Source organism: Taudactylus pleione, unplaced genomic scaffold (genome assembly GCF_031769625.1).
Source record: "Taudactylus pleione unplaced genomic scaffold, aTauple2 ptg000460l, whole genome shotgun sequence".
NCBI lineage: Eukaryota > Metazoa > Chordata > Amphibia > Anura > Myobatrachidae > Taudactylus > Taudactylus pleione.
Window position 1 is genome coordinate 1687501 of NW_028284862.1, and position 15043 is coordinate 1702543.

General features: G+C 60.3%; 3 protein-coding genes across 6 annotated transcripts in view; 1 reads left to right on the forward strand and 2 right to left on the reverse strand.

Annotated features, from left to right (window-relative positions):
• The window catches only part of SCX (scleraxis bHLH transcription factor), a 25696-nt gene extending 21917 nt beyond the window's left edge, over positions 1 to 3779 (reverse strand). The window contains exon 1 of the mRNA XM_088448602.1: positions 3177 to 3779. Coding sequence (XP_088304728.1) covers positions 3177 to 3674 — 498 coding nt within the window. The 5' untranslated portion in view covers positions 3675 to 3779. The remainder of the gene's footprint in view (positions 1 to 3176) is intronic.
• Positions 1 to 15043, forward strand: part of BOP1 (BOP1 ribosomal biogenesis factor) — an 85756-nt gene that overhangs the window by 68389 nt on the left and 2324 nt on the right. For both annotated transcript variants that reach the window (XR_015869915.1, XM_088448598.1), the window contains exons 4-12: positions 5885 to 6039; positions 6167 to 6284; positions 6542 to 6643; positions 6759 to 6971; positions 7218 to 7379; positions 7457 to 7537; positions 8496 to 8565; positions 9241 to 9373; positions 9522 to 9702. Coding sequence is in view for 1 of the 2 variants with exons in the window: in XM_088448598.1 (XP_088304724.1) it covers positions 5885 to 6039; positions 6167 to 6284; positions 6542 to 6643; positions 6759 to 6971; positions 7218 to 7379; positions 7457 to 7537; positions 8496 to 8565; positions 9241 to 9373; positions 9522 to 9702 (1215 nt within the window). In the remaining variant the exon portion in view is untranslated. The remainder of the gene's footprint in view (positions 1 to 5884; positions 6040 to 6166; positions 6285 to 6541; positions 6644 to 6758; positions 6972 to 7217; positions 7380 to 7456; positions 7538 to 8495; positions 8566 to 9240; positions 9374 to 9521; positions 9703 to 15043) is intronic.
• MROH1 (maestro heat like repeat family member 1) overlaps positions 1 to 15043 on the reverse strand; it is a 402469-nt gene that overhangs the window by 22538 nt on the left and 364888 nt on the right. The window lies entirely within an intron of this gene.

Consider the following 15043-nt stretch of genomic DNA (forward strand, 5'->3'; position numbering starts at 1 on the left):
CACCGCTTCCCCTCACCCCATTACACTGCGCCTCATACCAGTCATACTGTCCTCACATCTGATGTAAGATGGCGGTGTCAGGCCAGAGCAGGTACATAGCCCACCGCTTCCCCTCACCCCATTACACTGCACCTCATACCAGTCATACTGTCCTCACATCTGATGTAAGATGGCGGTGTCAGGCCAGAGCAGGTACATAGCCCACCGCTTCCCCTCACCCCATTACACTGCACCTCATACCAGTCATACTGTGCTCACATCTGATGTAAGATGGCGGTGTCAGGCCAGAGCAGGTACATAGCCCACCGCTTCCCCTCACCCCATTACACTGCACCTCATACCAGTCATACTGTCCTCACATCTGATGTAAGATGGCGGTGTCAGGCCAGAGCAGGTACATAGCCCACCGCTTCCCCTCACCCCATTACACTGCGCCTCATACCAGTCATACTGTCCTCACATCTGATGTAAGATGGCGGTGTCAGGCCAGAGCAGGTACATAGCTCACCGCTTCCCCTCACCCCATTACACTGCGCCTCATACCAGTCATACTGTCCTCACATCTGATGTAAGATGGCGGTGTCAGGCCAGAGCAGGTCCACCACAGATGGCATGATTCAGAAGGACAGACGCATTAGAGACCTGACATTTCCCTGACATGATGCGATCACCATACACCTGGACAAGGTGGCGATGGATTTCAGCTGCTGACGTTCCCTTTCCATGCAGAGATCTGATTACACTGCGCACCTCAATGTGTGACAGCGTCTCCGCCAGCCGCCCCGCCATCTTACACCTGATGTTGGGACAATATGACTGATATGAGGCCGTGAGGGGAAGCGGTGGGCTATCTACCTGCTCTGGCCTGGATGGGAGGTATAATGAAATAGAGAACAATACACATGTGAGGGGTCTTCTTACCTCACTTATTGACCCACCCTTGTATATTGATTTGTACTGTAAGCACTAGATCCACGTACTGTTACTACTTTACTGACGGCTATTCTGAGTAAGGGTCCCATGCTCCTGGTATCCCCCCATAAGTCACCCTATGCTGATTGTTGCCTGACCAATCGCCACTCTGGTGAATGCAGCGCAGGTTGCCGTAATATTGGCTAAGTCTGTAGCTGTGTCCATTAAAAGGTTTTCAAACAAGATGTTTTCTGGACATTGGGGTAGAATGAAGGATTAATCATTACTAGCTGGCGGCATCTGCAGCTGTCACTGGCGTCTGATTGCCGGGGGGGGGGGGGTGACCTTATATCACATGGGCTACGAGTACTGTATAATATATGGATGGGGCTGAATACATCCTGCCCCATTTAGCTTTAGGTCCTAATCCTCCTATTCTGCTATAAATGAGTATATAATGGTGTCTGCGATGCTGGCCTGTAATTGTGCGTCACTGATCTGTATACAGGACTATCCCTGTATACACCTCCCTGTCCTGTTATAGAGAGGGGGAGGGGGGGGATCTACAGTGTCCGCGCCTCCTCTGTATATCGGTCACACATAAATATATCACTAATGGAATTACGTGTTATGGGTGTAATGTGCATTAGTCTGTTACTCAGTAATACTTTGTTACAAAACATACATGAAATGGTTGTTGCATGGCGGCGGAGCGCGATTCGCTTTGTGTGTGAGGTAAGAAGGCAGCGTCCCTCCGTGTGCTGGCTGTAAGCAGTGGGGAACATCCCTATTAGTCTTATTACAGCTGTAGTAGGTGGTTATTATATGATGGCTGTTTGCGTATTCTGTTGTACGGGATTAGATATTACACCTTTTCCTGCACTATCCTTTCTTTCAGTAACTTGTTCCCTATTTGCATTATTCTACAAACCCCTAATGTTAGATGGTAACAGCGTAATGCTTCCCGTGTGTCCCCTGCTCACACCTCCTCCTTAGCCTCCAACAGTAGAAGATTGATAAAACAAGGTCTCTCTCTCTTTTGAGAAACTGGCAGCTGGGTACAGAGTAAGCTGGAGGTCATCTTTACACTAGATACAAGGAGAACTTATTGGTGTTCTTCACAGATCTCACCTAATGCGTCCAGGCCAGAGATCAGATCTCTGAGGAAGAACATGGATGTGAAGATGTCATTGCATGGACCACCTTTAAAGTAATGTGCCCACCTAGAGATCAGATGTCTGATTAGAACAGTGATGTGGAGATGCCATTACATGAACCTCACCTAGCGTAATGTGCTCAGAGGAAGAACTTTACTCTACTCTAGATGAGGTCCATCATTCATGTGATGACATCTCCACCTCACTGTTCTCCTCAGAGATCCAATCTCAGGCCTGGACATTATACTTGATGTGAGGTCCATGGAAGAACATCTATACCTCACTCTCCTCCTCAGAGATCTGATCTCAGGCCTGGACACTATCCTCCATGTGAGGTCCATGGTATAACATCTACACCTCACTCTTCTCTTCAGAGATCTGATCTCAGGCCTGGACACATTACTCTAGGTAAAGACTAGGAACTAGTGTCTCTACCTCACTCTGCTCCCCGGGGATCTGACCTCAGACACGGACACATTACTCTAGGTGAGGACTAGGAAGTGGTATCTCTACCTCACTCTCCTTCCCGGGGATCTGACCTCAGACATAATACTCTAGGTGAGGACTAGGAAGTGGTATCTCTTACCTCACTCTCCTCCCCGGGGATCTGACCTCAGAACTGGACATATTACTCTAGGTGAGCACCATATAATGCCATCTCTACGTCAATGTGTACAGTTATTAACTTAATTAATGTATTTTGAAATGTTGTTAAATTGCTAGCAGCGTGACCCCAGTCACACCTGGTGTAGCTTGCTGCGTGCCCTGCAGATGGTAGTGATGTCCTGGAAGACTTTTCATACAGCTGTTTTGTCTGTGAGCACTTCTGCTAGGACTCGTGCTGTCAGGCAGCAGGGTGTCCACCATGGCCTGGAAGCGTAGTAAAAATAGAGATTTATTGATGACTTTGAGGTGCTCCCTGTGCGCTGGATGTAACCTGAACGTAACCTGTTTTATATTTGACCTGTCCAGCACACAAGGAGTACAGCCCAAGCCTTCCTCATGGAGGGCCATCAACACTCTATTTCCCTCTAGGTAGAGGTGGCCAGGTACATGCCACCCCTGTGAGTACGTCCCCTCTCCCCATAGCTACTGACTGTTACTCACCAGCTTTCTCTGGTTGCTGAGGCAGAAGGTGCAGATCTGTTTGGGTTGGCCTTGCTCGGTGTCTCTGTGCTTAGGGCTGGCAGTGGTCGGGTGGTGATAGTAAGGGGTACTAGTGTGGCAGGGTTGTCCATCCCCACATGTGTCCCCGAGCAATAGTACATTCCCTAGGTGTGAGATGTAGCTGGATGCCAGGCGTAGTGTCTCTATTTTGGAGAGCTTGCGGTCCGCCGGCTCTGTAGGGATGAGTGTGCGCAATGCTGTGAAGGCGGTGTTGACACTGTTGGTTCGGTCCCTTTCGCGGGCGTTGGCTGTGTGGCGCTGCCGTGGTTCCCGCGGCAGCTGTGGACATTTTTTGTCTCCCCTTTTTCCGGAGTGATGGAAGCCTTTATCACCACAGTCCGAGCTGTCGCTGGCACTGTCCTCGTCGTCCGAAAGCATGCTAATGTCCGGGTAGAGAAAGCGGGCAGGGGGGGCATGGCGCAGCATTGCGAAGGACATACTAGTGGGAGATGTGCGCTCCTCTGATGGCTCTCACTGTCCTCCTCTGTCCATCGCTCCCCCTCTCCTCTCTCACACGTGTGGAGTGCAGCCGTCTGGCTGGGCTGCAGCTGTGATTGACTTTTTATAGTGACCCTTGAGAGTGGGTCTGGTCCTCCCTCAGCCGGCAGCAGACACGAGTAGGGGGGGCTCCATCGGAAGCTGGATGAGGGGGGAGGGAGTCCCCCGACGGCTGTGGGATTTAACAGCCTAGACTGGCCTGTGCTTCTTAACGAGACAGCGTTAACCCTTTCCCTGGCCTGGCTCAGTAGATGTCTCCGCTTTAGTCCTTTTCCAGCAGGATAACGATGGACGTTGTTCGTCTGTCTCTGGGCGTAGAAGACAAATATAACAATCTGTAAACTTATTGCACTTTCTGTCACTCTCTTGTGTTTCCACTTCTATGTTTAGGCTTTTTATATAATCTAATATAAAGGTTCAAGTACAAAAAGAAAAAAAGATAATTTATATGTGATAGAATGATGGGATCTCCTAGCGCTAAATCATATAAATACTCTGTATCGCGCTCATTTATATAAAGCGCCTCCGGCGCCCCGTGCTGAGTGTAGAAAGCGCCTCCGGCGCCCCGTGCTGAGTGTAGAAAGCGCCTCCGGCGCCCCGTGCTGAGTGTAGAAAGCGCCTCCGGCGCCCCGTGCTGAGTGTAGAAAGCGCCTCCGGCGCCCCGTGCTGAGTGTAGAAAGCGCCTCCGGCGCCCCGTGCTGAGTGTAGAAAGCGCTACAGCTGCCTCAGGGTGACAGGGAACGATGAGGCATGGGGTCTGCCCCTCCCACTGCGGGGTGAAGGAACGATGAGGCATGGGGTCTGCCCCTCCCACTGCGGGGTGACGGGGAACGATGAGGCATGGGGTCTGCCCCTCCCACTGCGGGGTGACGGGGAACCATGAGGCATGGGGTCTGCCCCTCCCACTGCGGGGTGACGGGGAACCATGAGGCATGGGGTCTGCCCCTCCCACTGCCGGGTGATACCCCCCCCCTCCATGGTGTCAGACCGGGTGGTACCACCCCCCCCCGCTCCGTGGTGTCAGACCGGGTGATACCTCCCCCCCCCCCCTCCGTGGTGTCAGACCGGGTGATACCACCCCCCCCCCCGCTCCGTGGTGTCAGACCGGGTGATACCCCCCACCTCCATGGCGTCAGACCGGGTGATACCCCCACCTCCATGGCGTCAGACCGGGTGATACCCCCCCTCCATGGTGTCAGACCGAATGATACCTCCCCCCCCCCCTCCGTGGCGTCAGACCGGGTGATACCACCCCCCCCCCCGCTCCGTGGCGTCAGACCGGGTGATACCCCCCCCCCCTCCACGGTGTCAGACCGGCTGATACCTCCCCCCCTCCACGGTGTCAGACCGGGTGATATAATTTCCCCCCTCCGTGGCGTCAGACCGAGTGATACCTGCCCCACCCTCCGAGGCGTCAGACCGAGTGATATAATTTCCCCCCTCCCCCCCCCCCCCCTCCGTGGCGTCAGACCGAGCGATATAACTTCTCCCCCCCCTCGGTGGCGTCAGACTGGGTGATATAACTTCCCCCCTCCGTGGCGTCAGACCGGGTGATACCACCCCCCATCCACCCCTCCATGGTGTCAGACCGGGTGATACCTCCCCCCCCCCCCCCCTCCATGGTGTCAGACCGGGTGATACCTTCCCCCCTCCATGGTGTCAGACCGGGTGATACCCCCCCCCTCCATGGTGTCAGACCGGGTGATACCCCCCCCCCCTCCACGGTGTCAGGCCGGCTGATACCTCCCCCCCCCCCCCCCCCTCCATGGTGTCAGACCGGGTGATATAATTTCCCCCCTCCGTGGCATCAGACCGGGTGATACCTGCCCCCCCCCTCCGAGGCGTCAGACCGAGTGATATAACTTCCCCCCTCCCCCCCCCCCTCCGTGGCGTCAGACCGAGCGATATAACTTCTCCCCCCCCTCGGTGGCGTCAGACTGGGTGATATAACTTCCCCCCTCCGTGGTGTCAGACCGGGTGAGCCACTAACATTCCATATCCTGCGTGACCTAATATACATACGGTATACGTGTATTTCTTCCTATTGGAGCAGGTGGGTGCGCCGTGTAACGGCAGAAAGTGTCACTAGCGAGTAAGAGACCTTGTGACACTACCCGGTATAATGTACAATATATGTGATTCTCCGGCAGGACATCCGGAATACCGTGGGCAACATCCCCATGGAGTGGTACAAGGATTTCCCTCACATCGGGTATGACCTGGACGGGAAGAAGATCTTTAAGCCTCTGAGGAATAAGGACCAGCTGGAGGAATTTCTGGACAAAATGGAGAATCCGGATTACTGGTGAGCGCAGCTTTCCCCCCGTGCTCCTGGCGGCCCGCCCTCCGGGAGAGAAGTGGTTACCGCTCCCCGACACGTTGATATGTTTGTCACCCAGCACTTTGTATGTAACGTTGTCCCGTGTCCTCAGGCGGACCGTACATGACAAGAAAACCGGCCAGGACATAAAGCTGACGGATGACCAGGTGGATCTCGTTGAGCGACTGCAACAGGGGCAGTTTGGAGATGTGAACTTTGACCCTTACCAGGTGCGTACTAGGGAATGTATAGCACTGAGGAATGGGGGGGGGGAGTTACAGATGATTATGAATGGACCATGGACGACCTCCTCGTTTGCAGTGTCCGATACATTTCCTAATCTGTCCATATGATCAGGACCGCTGTCAGCTATTTATATAACCGTCATGTCCAGCAATTTATGGGTCCACATTCCATTCTCAGCCCCGTATAAGTTCCCTAGTCTGCGTTCCTCCACGCGGTCACCCCCTTTCTCTATTTATTTTAGCCGTCAGTGGATTTCTTCACCCATGAGACCATGATCCACCCAGTTACAAATCGACCAGCCGACAAACGGAGCTTCATCCCGTCCCTTGTTGAGAAGGAGAAGGTAATTGGCGCGTGGCGTCTCCAGGCCAGCGTGACTCCACACCCGTCTCTGTCCACCTCGCTACCTCTCCTGGTCCTCCGGATGATTCTCACTTTCCGTTGTCTCCCATCCGCAGGTCTCTAAGTTGGTGCACGCGATAAAGATGGGCTGGATTCGTCCCCGTAAGCCTCGAGATGATGCCCCCAGTTACTACGATCTGTGGGCTCAGGAAGATCCTAATGCCATCCTGGGGAGGCACAAAATGCACGTTCCTGCCCCCAAACTCCCCCTTCCTGGGCACGAGCAGTCGTACAACCCCCCTCCGGAATATCTGCTGAGCGAGGAGGAGGTCAGAGGGGCTCATTATGTCCTCACTATGATTAAGACGTCATTATATATAGTGATGCAGTATTTCCCTTCCTGTAGCTGTCGCACCATGGCGTGTATGCCGCGCTGGGCCGAGAATATGAAGCAGCGTTACAATTACACACGTTGTGTCTCCGGGTGCTATAGGACCTAGTGACCAGGGCGCGTAGTATAGAACATTACATGAGGAATCCTATCTTACGCCCTTTGCTCCTGTCTCCTGCTCTAGAGATTGGCCTGGGAGCAGCAGGATCCTGAGGACAGAAAGTTACCGTTCCTGCCCAAACAATATGGCTGCTTGCGCACAGTGCCGGCGTTCTCTCGCTTCATACATGAACGATTTGAACGCTGTCTGGACCTTTACCTATGTCCTCGCCAGAGGAAAATGAGGGTAGGTGGACGCTACAGACTGGCATTGCCGGACCGGCACCATGACCACTAATAATCTCCTCCCGATCTTCTCACTAGGTCAATGTGGATCCTGAGGACCTGATCCCCAAACTGCCCAAACCCCGAAATCTGCAGCCTTTCCCCACTACACAGTCTCTGGTACGTTCTCTGACCTATGCTGTGCCGCCTCCGCGCAATTCTCCAACAGCCCTGCACAGTCTGTCCCTATAACGCTCTGATGCTCCGCACTGTGCCTCCTCCCTGTATCTACACCGCTCTGATGCTCTGCACTGTGCCTCCTCCCTGTATCTATACCGCTCTGATGCTCTGCGCCTCCTCCCTGTATCTATACTGCTCTCTGATGCTCTGCACTGTGCCTCCTCCCTGTATCTATACCGCTCTGATGCTCTGCACTGTGCCTCCTCCCTGTATCTATACCGCTCTGATGCTCTGCACTGTGCCTCCTCCCTGTATCTATACTGCTCTCTGATGCTCTGCACTGTGCCTCCTCCCTGTATCTATACCGCTCTCTGATGCTCTGCACTGTGCCTCCTCCCTGTATCTATACCGCTCTCTGATGCTCTGCACTGTGCCTCCTCCCTGTATCTATACCGCTCTCTGATGCTCTGCACTGTGCCTCCTCCATGTATCTATACCGCTCTCTGATGCTCTGCACTGTGCCTCCTCCCTGTATCTATACCGCTCTCTGATGCTCTGCACTGTGCCTCCTCCCTGTATCTATACCGCTCTCTGATGCTCTGCACTGTGCCTCCTCCCTGTATCTATACCACTCTCTGATGCTCTGCACTGTGCCTCCTCCCTGTATCTATACCGCTCTCTGATGCTCTGCACTGTGCCTCCTCCCTGTATCTATACCGCTCTCTGATGCTCTGCACTGTGCCTCCTCCCTGTATCTATACCGCTCTCTGATGCTCTGCACTGTGCCTCCTCCCTGTATCTATACCGCTCTCTGATGCTCTGCACTGTGCCTCCTCCCTGTATCTATACCGCTCTCTGATGCTCTGCACTGTGCCTCCTCCCTGTATCTATACTGCTCTCTGATGCTCTGCACTCTGCCTCATATGAGCCACCTCACAGATCCTGCTTTTGCTCTCAGGTGTATCGTGGACACACAGACCTTGTACGCTGCATCAGCATCTCGCCCACCGGACAGTGGATTGTCTCAGGTAACAGCCCAAGCGCCACATTTCTTTTCAAAGGAGAAACACATCTTACAAATTTGTCGTTGTGTGACATGACGTGGCTGAGGCATGGCAGTCACGTGACATAATGTGCCCGGTAATGTGACATGACGTGGCTGAGGCATGGCGGTCATGTGACATAATGTGCCCGGTAATGTGACATGACGTGGCTGAGGCATGGCGGTCACGTGACATAATGTGCCCGGTAATGTGACATGACGTGGCTGAGGCATGGCGGTCACGTGACATAATGTGCCCGGTAATGTGACATGACGTGGCTGTGGTATGGCGGTCACGTGACATAATGTGCCCGTTAATATGACGTGGCTGTGGTATGGCGGTCACGTGACATAATGTGCCTGGTAATGTGACATGGCGTGGCTGTGACATGGCGGTCACGTGACATAATGTGCCCGGTAATGTGACATGACGTGGCTGTGACATGGCGTGGCTGAGGCCTGGCTGCTACGTGACATGGTGTGGCGGTCACGTGACATAATGTGCCCGGTAATGTGACATGGTGTGGCTGAGGCCTGGCTGCTACGTGACATGGTGTGGCTGAGGCATGGCTGCTACGTGATCCGGTGTGGCTGAGGCGTGGCGGTCAGAGCTCCGTATATCCGCTGCCCTGTGTACAGCAGACTCTCTCTCTCCTGCCAGGATCTGATGACTGTTCGGTGAGGTTCTGGGAGGTTTGTTCCGGTCGCTGTATGAAATCGGTGTCTTTGGATGGGGCCATTAAGAGTGTGAGCTGGAACCCAAACCCAGCGCTCGTCCTGGTGGCCGCATGCGTGTGAGTATCTCTCTTCTTCCGGTATAAAGGGAGAGACCAATAAGAATGATCCATCGCTTCTTACGTCTTATTGTATAATAACGTAAAACATTTGTTCTATGAGAGATTATTGTCACCCTTACGCTATTACACGGGTTCTCATCCGTAGGGAGCGCTCAGTCATCATAATTAACCCAGGACTTGGAGACCGTCATGTTTGCAGTACCACCGATCAGCATGTGGGGGCGTACCAGGCTCCCGAGGAGGAGAGGAAGCAGCCGGTGAAGTGGGAGCCTGTAGAGGGGTCAGAGCATGACCAGGGGTTTCGTCTCCGCATACAGCATGAAAAGGTTCCAGACTTCAACTTCTTTGCCATGTTTCTGACTGCCCCCCTCCCCTGCCCCCTGCCATCTTCCCCCTCATCTCTTCCAGCTCCAGCTTCTCTCCATGTCCGCCTGCCAGCGCCTCCTTCCCCTCCGCCTGCCAGCGCCTCCTTCCCCTCCGCCTGCCAGCGCCTCCTTCCCCTCCGCCTGCCAGCGCCTCCTTCCCCTCCGCCTGCCAGCGCCTCCTTCCCCTCCGCCTGCCAGCGCCTCCTTCCCCTCCGCCTGCCAGCGCCTCCTTCCCCTCCGCCTGCCAGCGCCTCCTTCCCCTCCGCCTGCCAGCGCCTCCTTCCCCTCCGCCTGCCAGCGCCTCCTTCCCCTCCGCCTGCCAGCGCCTCCTTCCCCTCCGCCTGCCAGCGCCTCCTTCCCCTCCGCCTGCCAGCGCCTCCTTCCCCTCCGCCTGCCAGCGCCTCCTTCCCCTCCGCCTGCCAGCGCCTCCTTCCCCTCCGCCTGCCAGCGCCTCCTTCCCCTCCGCCTGCCAGCGCCTCCTTCCCCTCCGCCTGCCAGCGCCTCCTTCCCCTCCGCCTGCCAGCGCCTGCTTCCCCTCTACCTGCCACCCTGCCAGCGCCTGCTTCCCCTCCACCTGCCAGCGCCTCCTTCCCCTCCGCCTGCCAGCGCCTCCTTCCCCTCCGCCTGCCAGCGCCTCCTTCCCCTCCGCCTGCCAGCGCCTCCTTCCCCTCCGCCTGCCAGCGCCTGCTTCCCCTCTACCTGCCACCCTGCCAGCGCCTGCTTCCCCTCTACCTGCCACCCTGCCAGCGCCTGCTTCCCCTCCACCTGCCAGCGCCTCCTTCCCCTCCGCCTGCCAGCGCCTCCTTCCCCTCCGCCTGCCAGCGCCTCCTTCCCCTCCGCCTGCCAGCGCCTCCTTCCCCTCCGCCTGCCAGCGCCTGCTTCCCCTCTACCTGCCACCCTGCCAGCGCCTGCTTCCCCTCCACCTGCCAGCGCCTGCTTCCCCTCCACCTGCCAGCGCCTCCTTTCCCCTCCACCTGCCAGCGCCTCCTTTCCCCTCCACCTGCCAGCGCCTCCTTTCCCCTCCACCTGCCAGCACCTGCTTCCCCTCCGCCTGCCAGCGCCTGCTTCCCCTCCGCCTGCCAGCGCCTGCTTCCCCTCCGCCTGCCAGCGCCTGCTTCCCCTCCGCCTGCCAGCGCCTGCTTCCCCTCCGCCTGCCAGCGCCTGCTTCCCCTCCGCCTGCCAGCGCCTGCTTCCCCTCCGCCTGCCAGCGCCTGCTTCCCCTCCGCCTGCCAGCGCCTGCTTCCCCTCCGCCTGCCAGCGCCTGCTTCCCCTCCGTCTGCCAGCGCCTGCTTCCCCTCCGCCTGCCAGCCTGCCAGCGCCTGCTTCCCCTCCGTCTGCCAGCGCCTGCTTCCCCTCCGCCTGCCACCCTGCCAGCGCCTGCTTCCCCTCCGCCTGCCAGCGCCTGCTTCCCCTCCGCCTGCCAGCGCCTGCTTCCCCTCCGCCTGCCAGCGCCTGCTTCCCCTCCGCCTGCCAGCGCCTGCTTCCCCTCCGCCTGCCAGCGCCTGCTTCCCCTCCGCCTGCCAGCGCCTGCTTCCCCTCCGCCTGCCAGCGCCTGCTTCCCCTCCGCCTGCCAGCGCCTGCTTCCCCTCCGTCTGCCAGCGCCTGCTTCCCCTCCGCCTGCCAGCGCCTGCTTCCCCTCCGCCTACCAGCCTGCCAGCGCCTGCTTCCCCTCCGCCTGCCCCCTGCCAGCGCCTGCTTCCCCTCCGCCTGCCAGCGCCTGCTTCCCCTCCGCCTGCCAGCGCCTGCTTCCCCTCCGCCTGCCAGCGCCTGCTTCCCCTCCGCCTGCCAGCGCCTGCTTCCCCTCCGCCTGCCAGCGCCTGCTTCCCCTCCGCCTGCCAGCGCCTGCTTCCCCTCCGCCTGCCAGCGCCTGCTTCCCCTCCGCCTGCCAGCGCCTGCTTCCCCTCCGCCTGCCAGCGCCTGCTTCCCCTCCGCCTGCCACCCTGCCAGCGCCTGCTTCCCCTCCGCCTGCCAGCGCCTGCTTCCCCTCCGCCTGCCAGCGCCTGCTTCCCCTCCGCCTGCCAGCGCCTGCTTCCCCTCCGCCTGCCAGCGCCTGCTTCCCCTCCGCCTGCCAGCGCCTGCTTCCTCTCCGCCTGCCACCCTGCCAGCGCCTGCATCCCCTCCGCCTGCCACCCTGCCAGCGCCTGCTTCCCCTCCGCCTGCCACCCTGCCAGCGCCTGCTTCCCCTCCATTTGCCCTCAGCCAGTGCCTGCTTCCCCTCCACCTGCCAGCGCCTGCTTCCCCTCCACCTGCCAGCGCCTGCTTCCCCTCCGCCTGCCACCCTGCCAGCGCCTGCTTCCCCTCCGCCTGCCAGCGCCTGCTTCCCCTCCGCCTGCCAGCGCCTGCATTCCCTCCGCCTGCCACCCTGCCAGCGCCTGCTTCCCCTCCGCCTGCCACCCTGCCAGCGCCTGCTTCCCGTCCATTTGCCCTCAGCCAGTGCCTGCTTCCCCTCCAGCTGCCCTCCAGCTGCCAGTGCCTGCTTCCCCTCCAGCTGCCAGTGCCTGCTTCCCCTCCAGCTGCCAGTGCCTGCTTCCCCTCCAGCTGCCAGTGCCTGCTTCCTCTCCATTTGCCCTCAGCCAGCGCCTGCTTCCCCTCCACCTGCCAGCGCCTGCTTCACTTCCGCCTGCCCCCTGCCAGTGCCTGCATCCCCTCTGCCTGCCACCCTGCCAGCGCCTGCTTCCCCTCCGCCTGCCACCCTGCCAGCGCCTGCTTCCCCTCCGCCTGCCACCCTGCCAGCGCCTGCTTCCCCTCCGCCTGCCAGCCTGCCAGCGCCTGCTTCCCCTCCGCCTGCCAGCGCCTGCTTCCCCTCCGCCTGCCACCCTGCCAGCGCCTGCTTCCCCTCCGTCTGCCAGCGCCTGCTTCCCCTCCGTCTGCCAGCGCCTGCTTCCCCTCCGTCTGCCAGCGCCTGCTTCCCCTCCGTCTGCCAGCGCCTGCTTCCCCTCCGTCTGCCAGCGCCTGCTTCCCCTCCGTCTGCCAGCGCCTGCTTCCCCTCCGTCTGCCAGCGCCTGCTTCCCCTCCGTCTGCCAGCGCCTGCTTCCCCTCCGTCTGCCAGCGCCTGCTTCCCCTCCGTCTGCCAGCGCCTGCTTCCCCTCCGTCTGCCAGCGCCTGCTTCCCCTCCGTCTGCCAGCGCCTGCTTCCCCTCCGTCTGCCAGCGCCTGCTTCCCCTCCACCTGCCAGCGCCTGCTTCCCCTCCGCCTGCCACCCTGCCAGCGCCTGCTTCCCCTCCATTTGCCCTCAGCCAGTGCCTGCTTCCCCTCCAGCTGCCCTCCAGCTGCCAGTGCCTGCTTCCCCTCCAGCTGCCAGTGCCTGCTTCCCCTCCAGCTGCCAGTGCCTGCTTCCCCTCCAGCTGCCAGTGCCTGCTTCCCCTCCAGCTGCCAGTGCCTGCTTCCCCTCCAGCTGCCAGTGCCTGCTTCCTCTCCATTTGCCCTCAGCCAGCGCCTGCTTCCCCTCCACCTGCCAGCGCCTGCTTCACTTCCGCCTGCCCCCTGCCAGTGCCTGCATCCCCTCTGCCTGCCACCCTGCCAGCGCCTGCTTCCCCTCCGCCTGCCACCCTGCCAGCGCCTGCTTCCCCTCCGCCTGCCACCCTGCCAGCGCCTGCTTCCCCTCCGCCTGCCAGCGCCTGCTTCCCCTCCGTCTGCCAGCGCCTGCTTCCCCTCCGCCTGCCACCCTGCCAGCGCCTGCTTCCCCTCCATTTGCCCTCAGCCAGTGCCTGCTTCCCCTCCAGCTGCCCTCCAGCTGCCAGTGCCTGCTTCCCCTCCAGCTGCCAGTGCCTGCTTCCCCTCCAGCTGCCAGTGCCTGCTTCCCCTCCAGCTGCCAGTGCCTGCTTCCCCTCCAGCTGCCAGTGCCTGCTTCCCCTCCAGCTGCCAGTGCCTGCTTCCTCTCCATTTGCCCTCAGCCAGCGCCTGCTTCCCCTCCACCTGCCAGCGCCTGCTTCACTTCCGCCTGCCCCCTGCCAGTGCCTGCATCCCCTCTGCCTGCCACCCTGCCAGCGCCTGCTTCCCCTCCGCCTGCCACCCTGCCAGCGCCTGCTTCCCCTCCGCCTGCCACCCTGCCAGCGCCTGCTTCCCCTCCGCCTGCCACCCTGCCAGCGCCTGCTTCCCCTCCGCCTGCCAGCGCCTGCTTCCCCTCCGTCTGCCAGCGCCTGCTTCCCCTCCGTCTGCCAGCGCCTGCTTCCCCTCCGTCTGCCAGCGCCTGCTTCCCCTCCGTCTGCCAGCGCCTGCTTCCCCTCCGTCTGCCAGCGCCTGCTTCCCCTCCGTCTGCCAGCGCCTGCTTCCCCTCCGTCTGCCAGCGCCTGCTTCCCCTCCGTCTGCCAGCGCCTGCTTCCCCTCCGCCTGCCAGCGCCTGCTTCCCCTCCGCCTGCCAGCGCCTGCTTCCCCTCCGCCTGCCCCCTGCCAGCGCCTGCTTCCCCTCCGCCTGCCCCCTGCCAGCGCCTGCTTCCCCTCCGCCTGCCCCCTGCCAGCGCCTGCTTCCCCTCCGCCTGCCACCCTGCCAGCGCCTGCTTCCCCTCCGCCTGCCACCCTGCCAGCGCCTGCTTCCCCTCCATTTGCCCTCAGCCAGTGCCTGCTTCCCCTCCACCTGCCAGCGCCTGCTTCCCCTCCGCCTGCCAGCGCCTGCTTCCCCTCCGCCTGCCACCCTGCCAGCGCCTGCTTCCCCTCCGCCTGCCAGCGCCTGCTTCCCCTCCGCCTGCCACCCTGCCAGTGCCTGCTTCCCCTCCAGCTGCCAGTGCCTGCTTCCCCTCCAGCTGCCGGCGCCTGCTTCCCCTCCAGCTGCCGGCGCCTGCTTCCCCTCCAGCTGCCGGCGCCTGCTTCCCCTCCAGCTGCCAGCGCCTGCTTCCCCTCCAGCTGCCAGCGCCTGCTTCCCCTCCATTTGCCCCCAACCAGCGCCTCCTTCCCCTCCATTTGCCCTCAGCCAGCGCCTGCTTCCCCTCCAGCTGCCCTCAGCCAGCGCCTGCTTCCCCTCCAGCTGCCAGCGCCTGCTTCCCCTCCAGCTGCCAGCGCCTGCTTCCCCTCCAGCTGCCAGCGCCTGCTTCCCCTCCAGCTGCCAGCGCCTGCTTCCCCTCCAGCTGCCAGCGCCTGCTTCCCCTCCAGCTGCCAGCGCCTGCTTCCCCTCCAGCTGCCAGCGCCTGCTTCCCCTCCATTTGCCCCCAGCCAGCGCCTCCTTCCCCTCCAGCTGCCAGTGCCAGTGCCTGCTTCCCCTCCACCTTCCAGTGCCAGTGCCTGCTTCCCCGCCATCTGCCCCCTGCCAGTGCCTGCTTCCCCGCCATCTGCCTCCCCACTCTGTGCCTGCACTACATGAAAACATAAAA